General features: G+C 32.8%; 1 protein-coding gene across 2 annotated transcripts in view; it reads left to right on the forward strand.

Annotated features, from left to right (window-relative positions):
- The window catches only part of Lipi (lipase I), a 49928-nt gene that overhangs the window by 11004 nt on the left and 13797 nt on the right, over positions 1 to 25127 (forward strand). The window contains exons 2-11 of one of the 2 annotated variants that reach the window (XM_074072356.1): positions 2177 to 2227; positions 4440 to 4825; positions 6928 to 7036; positions 9056 to 9157; positions 10292 to 10381; positions 11293 to 11460; positions 13266 to 13370; positions 18761 to 18872; positions 24206 to 24382; positions 24497 to 25105. In XM_074072356.1, the coding sequence (XP_073928457.1) occupies positions 2177 to 2227; positions 4440 to 4825; positions 6928 to 7036; positions 9056 to 9157; positions 10292 to 10381; positions 11293 to 11460; positions 13266 to 13370; positions 18761 to 18872; positions 24206 to 24382; positions 24497 to 24557 (1361 nt within the window). In that variant the 3' untranslated portion in view covers positions 24558 to 25105. Of the gene's footprint in view, positions 1 to 2176; positions 2228 to 4439; positions 4826 to 6927; positions 7037 to 9055; positions 9158 to 10291; positions 10382 to 11292; positions 11461 to 13265; positions 13371 to 18760; positions 18873 to 24205; positions 24383 to 24496; positions 25106 to 25127 lie in introns of those variants that run through there. The other variant, XM_074072355.1, reaches the window with a different exon arrangement.

Raw genomic sequence — 25127 nt, forward strand, 5'->3', positions numbered from 1 at the left:
TTATCCACTCTGCCAATCTGACTTTTGATTGTGGGTTAAAATGATACTAACTTAACTTCAATTGCATAACAAATCTTTTTCTTTACAGCTCCACTCTGCCTTTATGTTAGAGGGATAAAAAATAACATATTTATATATTATGTGCCCTGTAACATAGTGTTATAATTATTTTATGCATTTATATGCATTGGAAGATATAAAAGTTATAAACCAAAATTGCAATAATGTTGTTTTCTATATTAGTAAGGGAGTTGTTTTTACCAGAGAACTTTATAATTTCATATGATTTCAAGTTACTAATTAGTGTACTTTTGTTTTAAGCTGGAAGACTCTTGCTAGTTTTCATACAGGGGAAGAGGGTTGGCAATGAATTTTATCTTTTGTTTAAGGATGTTTTAATTTCTCCCTTATATTGGAAGGATAATTTTGCAAGGACTCCTGTATATTCAGAATATTATTTTTCTTTTTACTCCTAAAATCTAGCAGTATTGAATTAATTTGGTCTTCATTAAGAGTCTGACAATACATTAGTTTAAACTTTTTGTGTTATGTGATAACTTTCATTTTATTCTCTTTACTTTCTAATAATATTACCAATGAAATCAATCACAAAACATTTCAAGTAATGCAAAAATAAAGTTTAAACCATTAGTGGCATTTGAACTGAAGCCATTATTGCTTCCACTTCTGGATCCATATGGGGAATTGGTTGAGAAGCACTGTTCTTTTAGGTTGGATTCACCAGTATGCCTGGCCCTTGGTGGGCTGTCAGTCAGCTGGGCTGAAAAGTGACTAGCACAGCTTAACTTCTTTAAATCTGTATCTCCTATTCTATTAGGTCAAGCCATGAACGTTTTCATGGTGATGACAGATGTGCAGGAGACCTAGTCCCCAGCTACAAAACCATTTCAAGCCTGTGCTTGTTTCAAATCTCCTGAAGTCCTATTTGCCAAAGCAAGCCCTATTTTTGTGCCCATGTTAAAGAGTGGGGCAAGTCATCCCCCTCAAGATGGGAGAATCTCAGAGTTATAGGCAGGTAACAAGGACTCAGGATAAGGTAATGATTTAGGGCCATCATTCCAGTATAACACACAACTTGCATTCCTTTTATTTTATTTTGTTAAAGAATACACTTACCTCTCCATTTTGATGACTTTCTATTTCTATTTAAAATACCTTACTATTAATTTTTTTTAACAAAAGCTGAAAGTCTTTGTTTTTGATAACCAGGGTTTTTACAATTATGAAATATTTATATAAAATATATTTTTATCTATTGTAGTTTTGTCATCTTTCTTTGTTTTCTACTTTCTACATTCCCATTTTCAATTTAGTTATCATATACATATGATATATATATGACATATATATATATCTATGTAAATATATGTTAGACTTTTATGGTTTCTTACTGTGTAAAAATTTATGTGTATTCTTTTACATTGTTTAGCAGTTTCAATATTGTTTTAAACCTCCAATATTTGTATTTGGAGTTAAAAGATTGAAATCTTTTGAATCCTTCAATTGAAGGTGTTTTGCATCATGCTTCCTTATTGTATACTTTTAAGTTATATTCCTCTTATTAATATTAGTTGGACATAGAAGAATGACTTTTGCTGTTGCCTGTTTTACCCAGTTTTATGACATTTAAGCTAGAATTTATATTTAACTTATTTCCACAACCACTTTCAATCTTTTTTGTTTTGTTTTGTTTTGTTTGCAGTACTAGAGTTTGAACTGAGGGCTAATACCTTGAGCCACTCCACCAGCCCTTTTTTTGTGTGTGTGTGTTAGGTATTTTCGAGATAGGATCTCACAAACTATTTGCCTTGGTTGGCTTTGAACCATAATCTTCCTCATCTCTGCCTCCTTAGTAGTTAAAATTACAGGTGTGAGCCACTGGCACCCAGATAACTTTCAATCTTTTTATACTGTGAGTTTATATGGATCTTATCTCAAAAATCTAACATTTTATTTTAAGAATCACAATGTCAGGAAATGTGCCACATCATTTGTGACTAGTGTGTTTCAGGAAAAGTATAAGTTATTAGGCTTCAAACTTTTCCCTTTACTCATTATACTTTTATCTGCCTGATGTGCTATCTTATCAGAAAAATATGAAGTCACCATTGTTTCATTCCTATGTAACCTGGATTTTCTGCCTTGATATTTTTAGGATATTTTAATCTTTCATCGAAATCCAAACCAGTTTCTAAGAAGTCTGTTGGTGAGTCTGATCAACTCATTTTCTGTACATTGTGCCAAGCCAGTTCAGTTTGCAAACTCTGCTATGAAATCATTTCCTTAATTACTGTAAGTTGCTACCTTCTCCTTTCCCCCACAAGTTACAATGCCCCCAAGGAAAGCAATTATTCTTAATTTGAATAATCAGTTTGGCCTCTATGTTTCCCTTCCTAATTTAAAATCTTTTTTCTTCATTTCTTATGATGAGTTCTCCATGTTTGTCTGTCAGTGCTTACAGTGTGTATGTTTATTCTGCAATTGCATTTTTACTTTTTCTGAATTGGAGCATTTCATCATTTTGTTCTTCATCTGGTCTGGTCAATTTTCCTACTTAAATTTTTTCTTAATTGCTTCCTGCTTCTGGTTTTGAAATAAGATTTTTCTTTCATTCTAATGATGTTGCTATAGAGTGTTCTGCTGCTTCTTCTATATCTTATAATAGATAATAGATTTCTCTGCTGGTGTTTTTAGTATGATTTCTTTCCCTTATTTTTATCACAGAGGTCCTACTGTTAATTTCTTATTACTCATTCTAGGGTCAGGTAAAATCTACTTAGGCTTGGAATGGACCAGCAATTTGGATTTATTAATTATATTTGGGCCTTGTCCACAGTCCAGTTGATAAGATAAGGTGGATGTATGTGATTTCTCACAAAATCTGCAGTGTAGCAAGCATTCATAGCTTCCATGATTCAAAGTATTCCTCTTCCTCACTTTGTTCTCTAGTACTTAGATTAGAAGCAGTATCAAGGTTTTAAGTCTTCCAAGTATATCTTAGTTATTAACCTAGGGATAGGATGCAGTTCTACTTCATTGCCTTCCTCTTTTTTCTTCTTCTAAGTAATTACAACAATATTGCAAATATATGCTTTCAAATTAGAACTATTAAAATGATGTATATTGTATCCAGTATTAAAATAATATTTTAGCTCATTTTTGTGTTTTTCTTATGACAAATTTTTAAAAGTAGAATTACTGAAAGGAAATATACTAACACTTTTGTGAGTTTTAATATGAATTGACAATTTTTATCAGAAATATTCATTCCAAATTAAAATTTCAAAAGCAGTATAAGCATATGCTCTCATAAAAATCATTTGGAAAAATAATTTGAGATTATATGGTTATTATGAAAAAGTACAGGTCTGACAAACTATGAAAATAAAACAAATTGCCTAATGTTACACTGCCTAGCAATGAATATTGCTATTAATATTTCTTAGTTATTGCATTTTCTGCCCTAGAATTTGCTAGGATAGATAGGTGGATGGATGGATATATTGATAAATAGATAGATGGATATGGATTTTAGGATAGATAGTAGATGATGATGATGGATAGAATGCAAACATGGACCTAAATATTATAATGATAAGATTTAAGGTATTTTACTTTTTGTGCCATTATACACATTAATATTTTATAACCTGACTCTTACAAGGAAATAAAGGACAAGGAAATTTTAAGATTATGTGTATGTCATACACACACTACATAAATAATTGAAAACAATGTTTCATTTTATACTCTCAGCATTCATGTATGTGAATATTATATTTATCCTTATTAGTTTTATTAAAAGGATTTTTCTTCTATTTTATTTGAGACAAAGGCTTGCTATATAGCCTAGGCTGACCTTGAACTCACAGTCCCTCTGCTTCAGCCTCCTGAGTGCTGAGAATACAGGTTTTCACTAGAAGGATTTTTTTACTTTTTTAATTTGATAGGGAAAAATGATAACTTATTGTTTGATTTGTATGCCTTTGAGAAATGATGACTTAAATATGTATTTCTAATGCTTACCATATATAAATGTTTATTATCCAATAAGAATGCTTTTGTAAAAATTCATTACCAATTATTTCCTTCTGTTGGTCTGCTTACTACTTTGTTTAAATAATATTAATGATTTCAGTCATACACATTGCCATTTCTATTTTGTATAGACACAACAGTTCTTAATTTTTAACCAATCACATTTATTTACATTTTTAATAAATTTTTTATCTCTTCTCATTCAGAAAATCCTTTTGCCTAATCAATATATTGCTTTAAACGTTGTTCAGTGAATTATGAGAAATTGGTATTGAAATGAAATCCTGTCAACTGCTGAGTTCAATTCTGTTCTTTTAATAGCAACAAGAATTTAATATTGTCCAAGTGCTCACTTAACTGACTTTTTCTTTTAATTTCAGAGAATAAAAGACCATGCCTTGAATTCTCCAACCTAAATATAAAAGATTCCTTAAGAGATTTGTTTGTTCCCAAAGTAAAGACAATTCTGATGATGTACACAAGGAATAACCTAAACTGTGCTCAACCACTGTTTGAGCACAATAACTCACTTAATATTAATTTCAACACACAAAAGAAAACAGTCTGGATTATTCATGGATATAGACCAATGGGTGCTACCCCATCATGGCTTCCAAAGTTTCTGAGGATTTTGTTGAATGAAGAAGATATGAACGTAATTATAGTAGACTGGAACTATGGCGCTACAACTTTTATTTACAATAGGGCAGTTAAAAACACCAAAAAGGTTGCTGAGAGTTTGAGCAGGTCCATTCTAAATATTTTGGTAAGTGTGGAAATTTTATTAATTATACATGCTATACAATATACAGTGTATCATGTAGTACCACAAAATGGTAGTAAAATTAATACTTTTTTCAATAAGCATTTAGACTTACTTCTTTGATATATTAATTTGTTCAGCCATATTTTCTTTGTCTGCTACAAAGGATAATAACTCTATGCTGTCTTATTTTTAAAAGTGGCTAAGAGTCAGACTGGAGAGGTTTAGAGCTCAAGTCCATCACTTGTCATCTTTGTGACTTTAAGAAATTTCTTAACCTCTCTATGCCGTATTTTATTATTTGTATATTTGTGAAAGCAAAATCTTATACTAATATTTGAACATTATATGAATATAAAATATATAAATATTTGTGTGCATGTGTTTGCATGTTTATACTGGGTGACATTTAGCAATCATTAAATAAAATCAATTTTATTATTATCTTCATATCTCCAAATATGGAGCAAACCATACCATTCCTATAGAGACAGAGAAGATAATCAACTCACCCATTCTTATTAATAGTTTATAAAATTACACAATTTATTTCTCTGAGTATAGTTGTCTGCAGTAAATATGCATTTCAAGTGTGGAAAGTGAGAGTTAAGTAGAGAAACTTAAGAAAAAATTGTAGCAGTAGATAAATTTCTAACACTGCCCTTGCTTGGAAAGGATTTTTACTAAGGAGAAGGGTTAAAAGATCATTAGCTCTGAAGTTTAAAAAAATACTCCTTCCAGTTGTGGAGCATTTCTCTGAGACATTAGAGAAACCTTAGTACTTTGTGGTAGAAAAACCTGTGTCTAGATTTCCAACAATAGCAAATGTCCTACATCATTCCGTAGGCCTCAGATATGTCACTATGTAGACTGGACCAAGATTCCTTCACTGATCTCCCCTTAGCAACCTGAGAATGTGGTAGAAAAACTATGCCCTCATGTGAATTGCTAGTTTAAGGCTCTTCAGGCTCACAGGTGTTTAAAATGTAACCTTAGAAGATTGAATACAATCACTTTCCAGCTTGTGATGGGGGAAATCCTGTAAAATCCATCAACCTCATTTCATCAACTCTGAAGTGAGAACAGTTTATTACACTTTTACCAGTTCTCCTAGGGTTTTGATACAACCTGATCATAAAGAACAGAGGCAGATTAGCACAAATTTTGGAATCTAACTGATCTGGACTTGTGTCTTATTTTACTGGAGCTGGTATAACAAAATACTACAGACTGGCCTCAGAAATAGCAAATTATTTTTCACACAGTTTTGTAGGCTGGGAATTCCAAAGTCAAGGTCCTGAAGGATTCTGGGTCTGGTGACAGTCCTCTTCCTGATTCATAGCTGGTGTCTTTCACAAAGTTCTCATGTGGTAGAAGTGTCAAAAGAGTTTCTCAGGTCTTTTTTTACCAGGGCTCTGATCCCATTCATGAATGTCCAACCTCATAATATAATCTCCCTCCCTCGGGCCCCCACCTCTGAATACCATCACTTTAGGCATTAGTATTTCAACATATTAATTTTGGGGAACACAAACATTCATTCAGACCATAGCGATTTGAAATCCATCTCCTTCCATAAAAAATATATATATCTCTGGGCAAGTCTTTAAACTCTGATCTGGTTTCCTTTGTACAATGAAAATTTGCTTAATGTTATTTAGTTGGTATTTAATAGATGTCAGGCACAATTTTAGGCAATAGGATAAAAATAAATAAGTCATGTGGGCATATGATTATTATTAAATCTGAGACTTATAATGCATGATTCAAAGTAGCTAGCAAAATATGAACACCTAATTATTAGTATCATAAAGGACTTTGATAATTAAATGATATTTAACATATACTACTCTACATAAATAGTTGACAAAAATTTTAAAACTTTTAATAAAAGTTTATTATATTAATAAAAATGAGTAGAGAAAAATCAGATTATTTTATGTCACAAGTTGAACAAAGAAGTACTTGGTTCATAACTATAAAATCATCTTTATCTCCCAGAAATGGATGAAACCAGAAAATAATGAATTTTAGAATATTGATGTATGAAGCATAATTTGTGATTAGCCAAAATGAAAATTATTACACTACATTTTCAATTACAGAAGCATGGAGCATCTCTTGACAATTTTCATTTCATAGGTATGAGCTTAGGGGCTCATATTAGTGGCTTTGTTGGGAAGATATTTCATGGTCAACTTGGAAGAATAACAGGTAAAACTTTTTTTTTTAATAAAATTTCTGTTTTAGTACACTTTTTATTAGGTTATTTTATTTAAAATTTAACAGGTACAACAAATAAGCTACAGAAATTTTGTATAAAAATTTAATTTTTCTATATTATATCCAAACATTTGTCTCTATTTTTGCTGTTTAGTTTTTTGGGTTCTAGTGAGGTTTGATCTCAGGGCCTAGAGCTTGCTAAACACATGCTCTGCTTCTTGAATCACACTTTTATTTTTGGTAGACTCTAAATTATGTCCAACTTTAAGTCTTTGTTTTAGCTAAAGTCTAAAGTCTAGTTTAGTTCTGAACAAAGCACAGGTTACTCAGAGGAAAAAATGTATTTCTGCAGCACTATCTAAAGTTTAAGAACACATTATTATAAGAATAGATAGGAAAATCTAGCTCATTAAATTTTAAAAATACATTTAAAAATAACAACTAGGACCATACCTATGAAATTAATGTTCACAATTTTGATGTATTTCAATTCTTTTAAACATTTTGCTTGAGTGATAGAAACAGGAGTTTGTATCCAAGTTGAAGGGCTTATCTCTCAACTTCCTTCATATTCCTACAACAAAGTTACCACATCCAGAAAACTCAGTAACCAAATAATGATGACATGGATTTTCATTGTACCCTCTAGAATTGGTAGGTTTTAGAAGTTGAATAGTAATATCTTACTTCAAACATTTTGGTTTTTTTTTTTGTTTAGCAATTCTTGATATCTTTGTCCATGGAAGATTTATAATAATTTCAAATATTAATGAAAGATAAAAAGTCTTAGTTAAATTTCAATAAAAAGGGAAAGGACGGAGCTAACAGAGTAGGTCAAGTGATAGAACACCTGCCTAGCAAACATGAGTTCAAACCCCAGTACTTCCCCTCACCCAAGAAAAATAAAGAGAGAAAGGAAAGGTAAAATAACTTGTATATAGAGATGTGTTTACTGATCTGTTTGTCCAAATAAATGGCTCGATGTGCCAGGCAACCATTAGGATTTAAAAGGCTAACAAATGTGGAGGAACTATATCAGAATAATTTACAGGAAGAGAGAAGTGGACTATTCAATCAAATGGGCTAAATAAAAGAGGGATAAAAAGGGCATGAGATGAACAGTGTTCAATGTTTTATTTTATTTTATAGTTTGTTTTTACATTTTTATTAGCATATTTAGTTGTAGGGGGGTTTCAGTGTGACACTTACATATGTATTTAAAACTTATCTTAATATGATTCACCCTCTCCATCACGCTCCCTCATGTTTTTAATATGATCAATTCTTCCACTGTATACATGTTCTTTTTTTGATCCTCTTGAGAAAGTTATGAATTTAGACTACTCCAGAATTAGTTCATCCTCCACAGAATTTTTAGTATATTTTTATTTTCTTAGAAATATATGGGGGGGGCTGGCAGTGTGGCTCAAGTGGTAGAGTGCCTGTCTAAGGAAGCATGAAGCCCTGAGTTCAAACCCCAGTACTGCAAAAAAAAAAAAAAAAAAAAGAAATATATGGGGAAGTCTTGTGAGAAATGAGTGATAATAAAATAGTAGTAATGATATTCTATCCCACAACTCAGATAGTGTTTGGCACTATTTTAGACCTATAGATCTGTTTTAGACCTATAGATCTTAAAAGAATGAGCTAGCAAAGCATAGAGTTCAAGAGGAACAGATGATATTCATTATCCTTTTATTCTTCAGGAGAAGTCAGAGCTATTATTAAATATAAGGTTACAATGGCTTACTCCCAATTACAAATTAAAAATTCTAAAAATATCTTACAGCATTTTGTTGAGATTTCTTTAGTATGATGTAATTTGGCAACCTTGAAAGTTGGCAATAAGTATTAAATAATGAAAATACTCCCTAGATATTAAATTTAATTTATCTTTAGATATGCTTTGCAAAATTTTTGTTTACAAGGCAATATTAATGAAAGGATTCATTATAATGAGCATTGTAGTAAGACTTAATTAGATTGGTAATTTCTTTTTTTCCATTTCAGGTCTTGATCCTGCTGGACCAAAATTTTCTGGAAAACCACCAAACAGAAGATTAGATTATAGTGATGCACAGTTTGTGGATGTCATTCATTCTGATATCAATGGTAACAAAGCAGGATGTGTGGCTTAATTATTTAAAAGTGAAAAAAATGAAAAGTAGAATTTGGGGATATGGGAATTAAAAGAAGTGGAAGTTGTGGATAAATTTCTGGGGGTTAATGATGTCTTCTTGCATTGTGAAACAGCACAGTTTGCCTTCAGTTTTTTTCTTCAAGTTTCAATAGGTGTCATATAATCTTAAAAACTAAATTCATAAAATATAGTTAACCCTGTTCATGGCATTAACAGTCATTGGCTGTCACATTTTCCTCCTATGCTTGATATTCCTGATGTATTTACTGTTTTATACTCATTTTCTCATTGATAAAGTGATGTGTACCAACTAGAACTGAGCATAGCATTTCAGCCATACATAAAGAATGTTTTTCTTTCAAGGTAGGGAAATACTTTTTCTACAGTTTTTAATTATCTTTATGAAATATCTACCAGAGTATTGGTAGTATTGGTCAAACTACATTGGACAGATACTATCAAAGAAAATTTTAGTCTGCATCGATGCAGACTGGCAATGCTAACATTTGTTGAGTACTTTGCATACATCAGGCAGTGATCCCAGTGCTTTATATGAATTAATTCTTGAATTCTCCCAACTCCTCATGAGATAATTGTTATCATTCCCCTTTTACAGATTGGGGAACTATGGTCAAGGTCACAAGACCAATAATCAGTAGAGTCAGCATTTGAAATATCTTCCATTCCAGAGTCTTCTCCAATATGTTATTCTGATGACCTGAGAATTGGGATGCCTTGCAGATGTGAGCACTTAATATTATCTGGCATTGTAGTTATAATTGTGTATTATGTTCTTCTTTCACTGGAAGGTGTTTTTTTAGTACAAGGATTTTTTTTGAACTGACTCACTCATCCCAAAGAGAATTGTGAATGAACCACCATAAACTGGTGCCTGGTTCATATTACATTAATGGAATATAATTTCCATGAAGAATTAATTTAAAAGCTAATATAAGGAAAGCTCATTTAAAAACATCAACTTTTATTTTATTCTTAATTCAAAATTTTAAACTGTAATTTTCAATGGATTTTATAGGAGATTTTGTCTTATGTATTATTGACCTGGTTATATATTCTTTGTGATTCTTGTGGGGTTTTTTTCTAAGGTTTAGGCATTCAAGAGCCATTGGGACATATAGATTTTTATCCAAATGGAGGAAAACAACAACCTGGCTGTCCTAAATCAATTTTTTCAGGTATACTGATAGCATTTTCAAATGAATTATACATGATTAAGAATAATGAAAGAAAATAATTTACTTTTTTCTTTCTTAATCTGTGGGCAAATTTTGATTAATGATCATTGCCCACAATCCAGAAAGTTATTGATCAAAAATAGTTTGATTTGACCTTGCTTAATTAATAAAGTAGACATACCATTTGGCCATGGATGAGAACTATTATGGTTTCAACAATTTTGTTTATCATTTTAAATATTAGGAGATGTTTTAAGTCATTAAGGAAGCACAAGTTTGATAGGTAACCTATAACCCAAGTTCAATCTCAAGATTTAAGGTGTAACGTTCACCGTTACCATATTACCATACAGACACAAATTTACAAACCACTGATACTTGGTTGTCCTATACATAGAGAGCTGAAAATTGCTTCCAGTGTGGAATTTAGCCCACTTTACAACACGTAGTCAGAGGGCACGGCAGCTAGAGAAGTTTGGTGAAAGAGATGAGGCTGTTAGAGGCTGGGGAAAGGGGAAAGAGGTAATAACCCTTTTATGCTACCCACTCCCATAGTCATTTCTGATAATGGGTCAAAATTTAAAGGGATTAGAAGAGTGGGATATGTACACTGGTTATTAAATATATCAGCACTATGTTTATATAGCCTGTTATGTTATTGGAATTAAACTTTGCTGTGTTGCTTATTACTTTATAAAATGTGTTGCTAATCTCATATAAAAGACATGATAAGTTTAAGTTTTTCATAGTACTATTTGGTGGCTTAACATATAATTTTGTATTGTAGTCAGCACTTTAATATTTATAAATTTCAAAGAATTTAGTAAAATTTAATCTCCAATTTTTATCTAATTCTGTTGAATTTGGTTTAATGCAGCTATAGTTATTTTGCTTGTTTTCTCACCCCGAAGGAATCGAATATATTAAGTGCAACCATCAGAGAGCAGTTCACTTGTTCATAGCATCTTTGGAAACAAACTGCAATTTTGTTTCATTTCCTTGTGATTCATACAAAGATTACAAGAGTAGTTTATGTGTGGACTGTGGCAGCTTTATGAAAGATTCATGTCCTAGGCTAGGTAAGAGAGATTGTTACAATTACAACTTTTTTGAAAATGAATATCATTTATGTTAGTATTTTATGATGGGAGATAAACTATGCTTCAAATGTTAATATGTATTGCTAATTTATTAATATGTTAACATTTTATGGGTAATTGTTGAGATCTGGCACACTCAAAATACATATTTCATTGCCTACTAAATGTTTTTAACCTATTGGATGAGAAAAATTTGATCAATTACTTTTTCCTGTCCTCAGTATAATAGGCAAATTCCAATGACCTCATGATGATCCTTGCTCTTTCTTAAAATTTTTGTTAGCATACTAGAGTTATACAGGATACACTGTGACATTTACATATGTGTTTACAATGTATCTTAATTAGATTCAACCCTCCATCTTTCACCCAGATCCTTATTATTGATAAACAAAAGAATTTATCATCCCACTATATTCCCAATTAAAAAAAACTTGCATATTCTTTGAAGCACTTAGTTTAATTTTTTAATGGGAAATCTTAAGAGCAAGTTGAATGGGGTGAACCATAGCTAACTTTTCATTTGCTATCAGCAAATAGTCATGAGTCATACATGATTCTCACCTTCTAAATGCATAAAGCTTGGTAAGAGCAGTTAAGCATTGCAACTTCTAAAAATTAAAACTTGCCAGTAGGAGGTTACAAAGAAAAAGGAATCCACATAAAAACAGAATGTTAGAACTAGAAAGAATCTCAAAAATTGTTCAGTGTTTCCCAAAGAGAATACAAGGCCCTAGCATGTTATGAGTATGTCAACATTTGGTCTGTATCAAGGAAGGATCTTCCAGAAATGTTTCGAAAGCCAAAGGAACTCTAGGAATGGGTAATGATTAAAAAGGCTGAATTGAACCATGTGCAACCAGTTTACTTCAGGAGGACTAATTATACATGGAGAATCTCTAGATGAGGAATGCACTACGGAGGCTTTGCCAAATTTATATTTTCATTGAGCTCTTCTCTCCACAAGACATCATTTAGGACTCATTGTCTTCAGACTACATTTGGGGATTGTTTTTCTGGTCCTATCTCTTTTTCATATATGACCCAGACTGGATATATGGATTGCTTAAGAGCATTAAGTGAAAAGCACAGTTAAACCTCTGAGTTTACCTTGAGTATATTTTCTGGTATATTTAAATCCTAAACTTTAGTGGTAGTAATGTTGCAACAAGGAAGCATTTGAAATATACATATATATTTAATAACTCAATTCTATAAATATATAAATATATGTAATACATTTCCCATATTCACATATGTACATATATGTAATATATTTTATATATAATACATAGTGTATGTAAATGCTCTTTTTTACTACTTTTATGTATATTTTATAAATGATATATGCATATACATAGCATATCTATATTAGTATATATGTACATATGTATGGGGAAATTGAGGTCTGTACTTGTGGAGCTAAATTATATGTTTCAATTTGTGAAGTCAATTTATTCTGCCAAAATTGCCAAAAAGAGTTACAAGTAAAATTCTGAATTCCTAATAAGTAGTAAGAGCAGATATGAGTAGAGTATAGTCATGGAATATGCTAACCCTGATAAGACTTTGAGGTTGTGGGTTTACTCATGAACCCTAAATTTAAGAATTATTCTTGTAATTAAAATAAATAGAATGCTACATTTTTTTGTAAAATGCTTTATGTATTATAAAAATCAATAATAATGCTGATGTGCACTGATCTTTTAATTACTTCATAATTTGAAATTTGTAAGCTATTTGATAGAAGTTCCACTTCCAGTGTTCTCTTTCTCAACTCTCAGGTTATCAAGCAAAGTCATGGAAGGGTGCTTTAAAAGAAAGAAGAAAAGGATGGCCTCTTAGAACCCTTGCTTTTTTGGATACCAGTGGCAAAAATCCATACTGTAGTAAGTTAACAATTTTATCAAATGAACACATTACTAATTTTTTCATACTCATTTCCATTTTATACAAAATATTCCTTGTATCCTTTCTAATTCCATCATGCTTTTTAAAATTCATTTGGCCTACTTGGATAATTCAAAAGAACTTGAAGCTTTAGACAAAAGCTCAAAAATTTATCAAAACCTTGAGTATGAGATGAAATGAACAGATGCTTCTGCAACATTTTCCCATGGAAAGATAAAGGCCTCCTCCAAATAAACATAATTATCCTTCCTATTGCTAGTGCTATTTTGTTGTTTACTGTGTTAGGAAGCCTAAGATGTCTATATATACACTTATTCTTTTGGAAGTACTTGGGTTTGAACTCAGGGCTTCATGCTCTCTAGGAAGGTGTTCTACTGCTTGAGTTATGCCTATGGATCTTCCCTCCCCAACTATGACTATTATTTTTGAGATAGGGTCTTGCTTTTTGCCCTAGACTGGCCTAGAACTGTGGTCCCCCCAATCTTTTCCTCCCTCATAGCTGAGATGACAGGAATGAGCCACCATGCCAGCTCATCTATCTACACTCTAAACACCCATTTGAGAACTTAAAACAGTTTATAAACAAAATAAAACAAGCAAGTAATAATCCTCTCAACACATTTAGAATTAGCAAGAGGAGAAAGTAGAACAGGAATCTCATATAATTGTATTAGATAATTAATTTTAAGAGGAGATAGTAAAGAAAACAAGGTTATCCTGTTAGATGAAAAGATAGAAGTGTTTTAAAAGAGAAGTGACTCCTATTACATGATGAATCTTTTTTCTTATGGTACTAGAGATTGAACCCAAGGCCTGGTGCTTAAGTGCTCTGTCACTTGAGCTGTGCCTTAACTCCTTCATTAAAAAAAATTGTTTTTGATAGACTCTCCCCAATTTTTGCCCAGACTGGCCTCGAACTCATAATCCTTCCTCCACCTGTCAAGTAGCTGGGATTATAGACAGGAATCACAATACCATGCTTATGTGAAGAATCTTAGAAGTTTTTAGTTCCTGGAACTGGCCTTGATAATGTAAATAAATGCTTAAAATACATTCCCAAATTAAAATACTTTATTTCATTCATCATTAATGTTGGAAAATTAGGTTCAAAATATTAAAAATTTTAAGAATTAATTATATGTACTATCATATAAGATTGAGTCTAATTATTAAATTAAAATTTTTATTGAGTTAATTTTAGATTTACCTGCAGGTCTAAGAAATAATACAGAGATGTCTTATACTCTTCAAATATTTTTATGGTCATACCTAATTATACAAAGGGTTTCATTGTGATATGTCTAAACCTGTGTATAATATACTTTGATGAAGTCCACTTGTTCTATTACCCACCTGTTCTGTTATCCATCCACCCTTCTTATTCCCTGCTGCTTTTTTCTTTTATAACTTTAGTGGGTTTCATTATGCCATTTTCAGAAATTTATATAAGGTACTTTGATCATATTCACCCCTCATCACCCTCTACTTTTCCCCTCCCCTCTTCACTGGTTGTCCACCCCAAATAGTCCCCCTTTTACATTTATGCTATTTTATTATGATCATCATTTTTTTAGTCTAGATTACATGTATGAACAAAAACGTGATATTTTCTTTCTCAGTTTGGCTTATCTTGTTCAATATTTGATCTCTCATTCTATCCAGTTTCTTGAAAATGACTTAATTCTGCTCCTCTTATTGGTTGTATCATACTCCATTGTGTATGTGCCACATTTTCTTTGTTTATTCATTGGTTGATGGGCACCTAGGCTGATTCCATAGCTTGGTTATTGTGAATAGTGCTGGCAATAAACGTAAGTGTTCAGGTATATCTATTGTATGCTGACTTGCATTCCTTCAGATATATGCCCAAGAGTTGTATAGCAGGATCATATGGTAGCTCTGCTTTTAGTTTTTGAGGAAACTTTATACTGAATTCCATAGTGGCTGTTCTAATTTTCTTTTGTACCAATAGTGTATAAGGTTTCCTTTTTCAGGGGGGCATGATGGTTATTCTGACTGTTGAGATAGAACCTCAGTGTTGTTTTGATTTGCACTTCCTTTATGGCTAAGGAAGTTAAACATTTTTTTTCCATTTATTTGCCATTTATAGTTCTTTTGAGAACCATCTCATTAATTTTCCTGTTTATTAATTGAGTTATTCTTTTATTGTTTAATTTTAAGCTCTTTATATATAATGGATATTGATACTTTGATGAATAGCTGGCAAAGATTTTTCCCATTCTGTGGGTTGTCTCTTCATATTATGGTCATTCCTTTCCCTTCCCCTCCCTTCTTTCTTTCCCCTCCTTTTTTCCTTTTCCTCCCTTTCTTCCTTTCCCCTGCCTTTCCCTTCTTTTCCCCTTCTCTTCCTTCTTTCTTTTTTGTTTTTTTCTTTCTGATTCTCAGCACCAGTCAGATAGAGGAAACTGGTTGGAGTTTATTGGGGCTCCTCTTGTATACGCTGGGGCTAGTGTGGGCTGAGGGCAGGGCCTGTCATAGGCCCATTGACTACCTCTGTGTGCTTTTGCTTTAGAAGCTTCCTTTCTTTGTGTGCTAGAAGCTACTGCTGGCTACAAGGAGCTGTGCAGCCTGTGGTCTGAGGAGGTTCCAACCTGCTCCACAATACCCAGTTTGTGTCTCCAGGAATAGCCAGCATCAAAGTCTAGGAGTGTCCCCTAAATGCACTAGTGAGTAGTGGATGCAAACAGATCACTGAGTTCTTCCTGATGTGGGGTACTAAGGAATTGAGACACACTAGCTGTCAGACACAATGCTTTCAGACATTGGCCAGTAGATCTATATCCTCAGGGTAGGAGGAGGCTGAGAGCCTTCAGTCCCACCTGGCAGCAAACACACACAGTTGGATGTAATTCCTGGAGGAGGCTGGTCTCTGTGCTTTCAGATCCTGCCCAGGATTTTCCTAGGATTTGGAGGAGATTGGGGAAACACATGATTCTTAGACCCAACTGGCAACAAGCACATTCAGTGGAGTCAGGAGCTCTGAGAGGCTGAGCCCTCTACCAACCATGGACTAGGTGCTCTGTTTCCACAGTGTTCCTGGCTTCAGGAAACACTCATCACCAGGGAGGGTGGGGCAGCCTGCCACTGTACCCTTTAGTTTGCTCTTGCCCCCTATTGCTTAAACTTCACAATGGGGCCATGTCAGACATTCTCCTTTTACAGGGCTTCTTCTCATGTATTCCCCTCTCTAATTACTGTGGTAGAGTTTCCCAGGTCGCTTCAAACCATCATTGTCTTTTGTTTTTCCCCAGTCTCAAACAATATGGTACATCATGATCGCTCTCTAAGACAAGGGGAGCTATAAGATGTGTTTCTTCTCCAAAGCTAGTCTGCCATGCAGAAGCATTAACTGTCACATCAAATCACAATACTGGGTTTAAGGCTTGTAGGAAATATGAGAATATCTTGCAGCTAGAATTACCAGTCTGTCACCAGGGCCATTTGTATTAACTTTTCTTTGTGTCTTTGGCTTTCCCTCCCCATTGGGAAGCCTGAGTTGCAGACTTTCTACTTTGTGTCTTTGGCTTTCCCTCCCCATTGGGGAGCCTGAGTTGCAGACTTTCTACTTTTCTCTCGTGACTTTCTGTTTCTCTGTTACTTTCAGCTGCCTCTCACCTTTCTTGATTCCTTATCATCTCCCTTTCTTTGTGGTTCAAAATGTAGTTTGTCTTTGAACAAAAGGGTTTGTTATCCTAACCCTTCTCATTCACAGAGTTGAACAGAAGATGCTTCTAATTCACTACCTTGTCTCCCAAATCATGTGAGATATTATATACTCTTTATCCAGTTTCCTTCAATGGCATAACATTTTGCAAAGTTATACAATAATATAATGTCACTAGCAAGATACTGACACTGAAACAATCCATCTATTTATGTATATTTTCCCACACACTTGTGTATTTAGAGCTATACAAATTAGGGTTAGGTCTCTATCACCACAATGAAGAGACAACAGTATATCACCATGAGAATTTCTTATGTTGTGCTTTTATAACCATATAAATGCTTTTATAACCATATGACATCTAGATGTCATATCTAGATGGCTGTTTCTAACCTCTGACAAGAGTTATTACATTTCTAACACTTTGTCCTTTCAAAACTTTATATTAAGGAAATCATTTAGTGACCTTTTAATTAGCTTTTTTTCACTCAGCATAATTCCTTGGAGGTTCATTCATGTTGTAGCATGTATTAAAGACTAATTCCTTTCTATTACTTAGTAGCATTCCATAGTATGTAGGCACTACAGCCTGACAATTCACTCACTGAAGAGCATCTTGGATGATTTTAGTTTTGGTTATTAAAAATAACACTTTTATAAATATTTTGTAAAAAGCTTTATGTGAATATGTTTTCTTTTCTCTGCTGTAAAGACCCAAGGGTGCAATTGGTAGGCCTTTTTAAATTCTCATTTACAACTAGCATGCACAATTTTTGTTCCCACAGGAAACTTTGTGCATTCCATGTTGTTTGGTATTACACACACACAGCATACACCCATACAAATGTGCATATGTTGCCTTCTAGTAGCAGGTACATAAGCTCAAGACTTGGGATAAGTGGTACAGGGTGAGAGCTTTATGTATAGCCTTGACAAAACTGAGTATCTGGGTGGGTTTAGTAACTTTGCTTCTGAAAAGTATGCTACACATGGAAAATAAGAATTACTTTGAACTTAACCATGTATTAGGCTATTTAATTTCATAGTCATTCCTCAGTAACTAATGAAATTGGGAATTAAGTTCATCAAGCAAATTTAGCCAGGTCTATTAATCAGATAATTGAGGAACCTTATATTTCCCTTGTATATGTTATTGAAAAAGTTATTTAACTGGCCTAAATTCTGAAATGATTTTGATTTGCAAACTAGTTTAGAGGTCAGTAGCTATGTGACCAATTTGTCAACATACCCTGACTAACAATCATGGTTTTTATTCCTTATTCTTTTTGGGGGTGGGGGCACTGGCATTTGAACTCAGAGCTTCACACTTGCAAAGCAGGCACACTGCTGCTTGAGTCACAACTCCAGTCTACTTTGTTCTAGTTGTTTATTTATTTATTTTTTGGTGGTACTGGGGTTTGAACTTGGCCTCATGCTTGCTAGGCAAGTTCTTTACTGCTTGAGACTTTCCACCAGCTCTTATTCCTCATTTTTAAGACCAATCAATGATTGATAAATGAAAAGCAAAACACATTGCCAATTGACCAAAAGAGTACCTCTGAATAACATTACTTGCATATATAATACAGGACTAGATTACATATGTGTGTATATTTGCATATGTACCAAAACAAGGATTAAAAAATAATGTGAGTGGCATTCTGCACTTTTGTTTTGTAGCCTATTATTTTGTTATCAGTATAATTGCTTTGGATGAAACTATGAATGGTGGCTCTATTTCATTTAAGTTACTAAACCAGCTTGGAGTGTTTGAAAAGCCAAAGATCTATAAGTAAGTACCATTTAGCATTTTCTTCTTTCATAAATTAAAGTTTTGCTTTCTTGAGCATCCAGTTCACTTGATAATCCAGAAAGTATTACAACATTAAATAAATCATCTCATGTATCATATACTAATTCATTCTACAGAGGAAGATACTCAATATGAAATTCACCAAATAGTTTTTCATGTTATACATCTGGTGCCTAAAAAAGTTAGTAGAATAAAGGAAATTTTTTCTCTGTGCGTTTTGCTCTCAATTCCATTAATCTCAGTGTTATCCTTAACTATTTTTTAAGGCAACATCATTTTCACAGTGATGTAAATAAAGGTCTGGCCACATTGGTCATAAGAGAGTGACACAATTTTAGTATTTCAGAGAACAACTCCCAGTCACAAAGCTCCCAAATTCTATCAAGAAAGAATTTTTTGTATATGTGTAGTTGTATATAAATATTTTAAGGTGATCTAATCATCTCAAAGCCTGTTATTAGCTTAAGGTTTTGAATTATCTGTTTGCATGTTCAAGTAGGCAATCACATTTCTCTTAAACAAATGATAAAAATGTTCATGCTACCATTAAAATTATACTTGTCGATATACTGTGTTAGACTTTAGGAAGTCACTAAGAAATATAACTACTTTCCAAAGGGTTTGCTTTGGCATGATTGGATTTGCAAGAATTTGGTTTAAATTTTTCTGTTTCTGATGACATCAGAGTTTCAGGAGATGGAGTTGATATCTCTTACATTTACTCCTGTTGAAGTTTAAGTACTTGAATTAGCAAATCGAGGAACTGAGCTCACAATGAATAGAGATTTATTAAAATATTAACTGTGCACAAGGAAAAAGTCCCTGCTGCTTATTTATTTGCACAATGGCAGCAACGTCTTTAATTTTAGAACATTATTAACACTTAGTTAAAACCCCAAAACAACATCAAAATATAAAAACTAGCTATAGCTCATAGCAGATGTGATTTGTTTAAATAGATAAAATATTGTGAACCTTGGAATCCACAGAAAAAATAGAATGAAAAGTTCATGTTGGGAAAATACTGAGAACCTCCTTTACTGAAGCAAAATACCTTCCATCATGGGTACTATGGTCATCCTTAGAAATAATATCCTGGGTTAAAATCAACCAGTTTAAAATTTTTTAAATAAATATATACTCCTTAAGTATAAACAAAGTTAGTAAAGGCATTGCAGATAATTTAGTGGTGGAATGAAAGTAATAATATGTGATATTATGTGAGTACAGTTCTTGTTCTATTCTTTTCCTTAATATTCTTGCAGTTACCCAAAGAAGATGAAAGAAATCAAATCAGAATTCCAATCCACATTCTTCACTTTCATCAAGACCCATCTTTCATTAATAGAAATTTTAAGCCCTTTTCATTTAATTTTGGACACCAATTTAAGGTGTTACAATAGCAAATATTATTCATTGCAATTCATCATCTTAAATTCCTTAAATGTGTGCATAATTGTACATCATGTATGCATATATATACATATAAAATTGATTATTTTATTCCTAGCAAAATTACGATTTGTTAGCTTTGAAATAATTCACTTATCCTGCATGTTACTTATAACTACACTTATTCGTTGTTTTCCAAAATACTGGCTTAATAGAAATAAACAGTGTTACTGTTGTCAAGAAGGTCACACAATACTGGTAATTATATCTCTGTTTATAAATTTTATGATAGACTATCACTGAATGTACTGTCAGAGCATAAAGGAGAGGCACAGAGGCATTTGAAAATTAGGCAATGTTGTCAGAAAACACAGAGAAGTTACATTCAAAGGCATAGAGGTAGAAAAGCTCCTAAACTCATGAATTGCATACAAATCAGTTACTTCATATTTTGAGAAGGAGGCACAGAAAGTATGTCCCAATTTACTTTGCAGATATATGGTGCACCATGAATTAGTGATGCATTTTATTCATACTTGAATCTGTACATTTTTCATGATGGAATATAAAATATGAAACATGCCCTTAATATAATTGATTTACCTAATACTGGCTAATAGTTTTATTATTTTTCTTAAAAGTTATTTGGTATTTGAACTATCTACTATATTCTAGAGGAGTCAAAAATTTTAAGTAACCTTTTTATTTCCTTTTCAAAAACTGAAAGAGGAATATTTTCTCATTATATAAATTATAAGTTGTATAATTATTCAGTGGCAAATGAGAATCATCTATAATCATAGCATCCAAGAATGGTTTATACTCATTCTTCCTCATCCTCTTCATTTTTTTTTTTGCCTCTTCTTTTCATATTTATCCTACTCCTCCTTCTCCTTCTACATGATGCTGGGCACACACACAATATTTTTAATTTAACAAACTTAGTACCTGATTGAAAATTTGTTCTGTGCAGAGATTTTTATACTTATTTCCACAGTGTACTCATTTCCTTTTGTCACTAAAATCACTTAGACATTATAATATGATATTAATATTAGAAAAAGTATATTGATACATTAGTATAGGAGCTATCAATATCAAATGCTCAGGTAAAATTGATTTCTTAGATAGAGAAGTAATGGGGAGATTAAAGGGAGCTAAACCAGAGATAAGAGTTTTCAGAGGTGGCTACTGTTACATCATATGAAAGTCAGTGGAAGTCTGGACCAAATCAGTTATATGAACAAGGAGGGTGAGATAGATTCTAGAAGCTTCAAGACTTTAAAATAGATGTGTGATATGCTTTTGTGATTAATGGAGTATATGAAATTGAAGAAAAGGAACCAATTTACACTGACATCAAGGTTCAAGCATGGTGGCTCTTTAAAAAAATTATCAGGTTATTGTAATATTGTAAACCTATATACATGGACATAAATGGAGACAATCCAATTTGATCATTGAATAAAAGCTTTTGAGAATTTCCATAGGCCAGGAACAGTGTTAAGAATTGGAGATAAATTTCTTTTCAAATCAGATCTCTGTTCTTACATAATTTCAGTCCAGTGTAGTAAAGTTTGAATTAATAATAAAAAATGATGATATCTTTCACCCCTCTAGTCAAACAACTTTAATGATTACCTATATTGAGCCAGGCCAGATGCTAAGGGTTAGGAATAATGTAATGGGTAAAACAGACAACTTCCTATCCTCCTCAAGCTTATGGTATAATGAGGGATATGAGTATAATCATATGATTATAAAGTTATACAAATAAAATCTATAATTGGAAAAATATCTTGAAGCAAATTATAGTGTCAATGGAAACTTACATGAGGCAATGTGATTTAGTGGGGCCACTAAATTTTCTCTATGGACATTTTAAATTAGTTGGAATGTAAATGATGGATAGGAATCATTGCTCCTTGCATTGCAGGCTGAGGGACCAACTGTAATGAAACAGAAGCCAGAGGGCATAACCCAATCAGGAGCTGACAGAAGGTTATGTTTAAATTAGAGGCAAGGGAAACAAGAGAGAAAGGAGAGAAAATGTAGGTACTATAGGACTAACAACAGACAAGCTGTGTTCCAGAATTTACAATTTATTCACTGGACACATGGAAACCACTGAAGTATTTTAGTTAAGCAAGTCTGGTTTGGGCCAAGACTGATTTTTATTTTGGAAAACCAATTTGATCACAGTGGGTTAGAGAGGGAGATGGAGAGTGTTTTGATTCTGTTGAAGGTTTATAGGCAAGAAACAATGGTGTCCTGTGCTAAGGGGTTTACAATAGAGATAGAAAAATAAGGATGGATTCAAAGAGATTAGAGATATGTCTTAGGTAAAGTCAGTAAAAATTTATGACTGGTTGAATATAGGGATTGAAAGAGAAAATAGCATTAAGGGTGAATTCCAATTGTTTAGGTTGAGTAATAGAGATTGGTGTAATTTCATGCCATTAGGAAATTTGTGTTTTCACTTTTTTTCTTTTTCTCTCTTTTTTTTTTTTTTTGAAGTCAAAGGAGGGCATTGGATAAAATATGTAATTTAGACTTGAACTTACTGAGTTTTGGGTAAATGACATGGTGAAAACGAGTAGATATTTGTTTCAGTAGACAGTCCTTGGCTGGAGGTAGAGATGTGGTGAACATGAGCAAACTTGGCAACAGAAATCAGTAGGGAGGAGGTGAATTTGTGGTGAAAGGTAGCATGTTCCCATCTGGATGTGTTGAAGTATCTCTGAGAAATCTGGATAAGCTCTTGGAAAGGCATTTCAGATGAGCCTGATGGTTACATTCTGTGGAAGGGGAGGGAGCAGAGATGCACTTTGAAAGGAATGATGGCACCCTTTTTTAGGCCTAGCTGCTGTGAGGAATAAAAAGGATAGGAGGAAAAGGGACAATATGAGCTGTAGGGAGTGTTTTGGATGGCCTGCTTGCTTTTCTGCTGTCGCATATAGGGTTACCACATTTGCTTAACCAAGTAGTTGTTTCTTCAAAACAGAACTTGTTTCAGTTGACAAAAACCATTTTTCTCCCTTCTCTTCCACTCTTTCTTCTTCCTTTTGTTCCTTTTCTCCTCATTTCCTTCCACCCTTCCCCTTTTTTTTCCTCCTTCACCTCCTCCACCTCTTCCTACTTTCCTCTCTTTTGCCCTTTGAATTCTCTACTGAGAGAAAATGCAAGACTGCTGCTTCTTTTGGAATCAGGCAAGTCCATAGTGACAAAAATGACTTCATGAACCAACATTTCTGCCACATAGGGGTAAAAAATTGAGCAGAGTAGTAATAAACATCAATATTACAAATGTGTCATATTCGAAGTCATTTATATGCTCCGAAACTCAGTTTTCTCATCCATAAAATGTCAATACTCAAGTGTCATACAAAAGGAGTTGTTGAGATAGTTAAATAAGGTCAAGTATGGAAAGCATTATTACAATTCTGGGTATAGAGTGAGTGCACATAAAATTGTACTTATTAAATGCTACCTTTTTATCTTTTGAATCTCAGATTTTTAGAGATTTATATAAGTAAAAAAACTAATAAATTGTCACAGAACAACAGAATTATTTGAACTCTTAGTCTATTCAAGGAACTGTGACAAGTGAAGAAGGATCTAAAAAAAAAGAAATACAAGACACATGTACAATTGAGGTACTGACACAGAAAGACAAGGTATCTCACTATTTTCCCAAAAGTATTTCCAAAATATTTGTATATGGAAATGCATACATTGTTACTATCGTATTCTGGTATAAAGACTGTTCAAATTATTTCAATAAATATTTTGACAAACATTTCATTTGCCTTTTTAGTTGAGATTGTTTTCTGTATCCTGTCTCATTGGGATTATATTGATTTTAGAATAAAAGTATTTAAAATTGTTAATATGCTAAATGTGTAAAATTTTCTGTTTAGGAAAAGCAAGCCATTTGATAAACTTCAAGAAGTCAATATTCTTGCTCAGTTTTTAAATGATATTACAAATATTTCAAGCATCGTTATGGCGTATTTCCCTAGCTCCAATCTGCAATGTCCCTATTGCCAATACAGGATCCAGAGTCTCATGTTAAAATCACTTACATATCCAGAAAGGTAAGAAGACTAAACTTTGATATCAGAATGTTATCTTTACCCTGAAAATGGTATTTTGTTAAGTAATGGTTTAAGAAACCATGTATTTGAATATAGATTTATTCTTTATTTCAGCTTATATTATACATGGATATTAGAATATCAAAAAGGTATGAAATACACTTTTTTTGTTTAGATGAAATTTAGTTTGGAATCACATTACCCAGGCAAAGAGAAAACAAAATCATTTCATAAGATATAGCAGAAATGAAAAAGTGAGACAAGTATGTTCCTTAGAGGTTTATCAAGTATTTATTCTATATAATACATACTTCGGAGTGGTTGATATTAATTTTGTACAACCATTTGAATGTTGTCCAATGGCTGAAAATTTTAAAATGGCACCATGGTCACAAGAGATATAATTCATCATGACTTCTGGTGATCTTTCTTTCTCACAACTTTATTATTCTTTTGTTGGTGAAAGAAGAAATCTCACTTGCATCTGTTGTAGCTGAGATTCTACAGCTCACTGGAGATGCAACCCCAACAACACAAACACTGATGGCATCCTGCCTCTAGGATATATTGGATCACAGCATGAAGAGACGCTGAGTCTTTCACTTTATATTTTGTAGTCACCTGTCTTAGTTTGTAAGTTATAGTCCAAATATCTCCATTTATATTAAAATATTAAACATCTGAATTGTCTGGAGATCATTGTCTTGAAGCTGATTGGCTCTAGCAGCATTTTTACACCAATTTA

The sequence above is a fragment of the Castor canadensis genome, chromosome 5, assembly GCF_047511655.1.
Source record: "Castor canadensis chromosome 5, mCasCan1.hap1v2, whole genome shotgun sequence".
Lineage (NCBI taxonomy): Eukaryota > Metazoa > Chordata > Mammalia > Rodentia > Castoridae > Castor > Castor canadensis.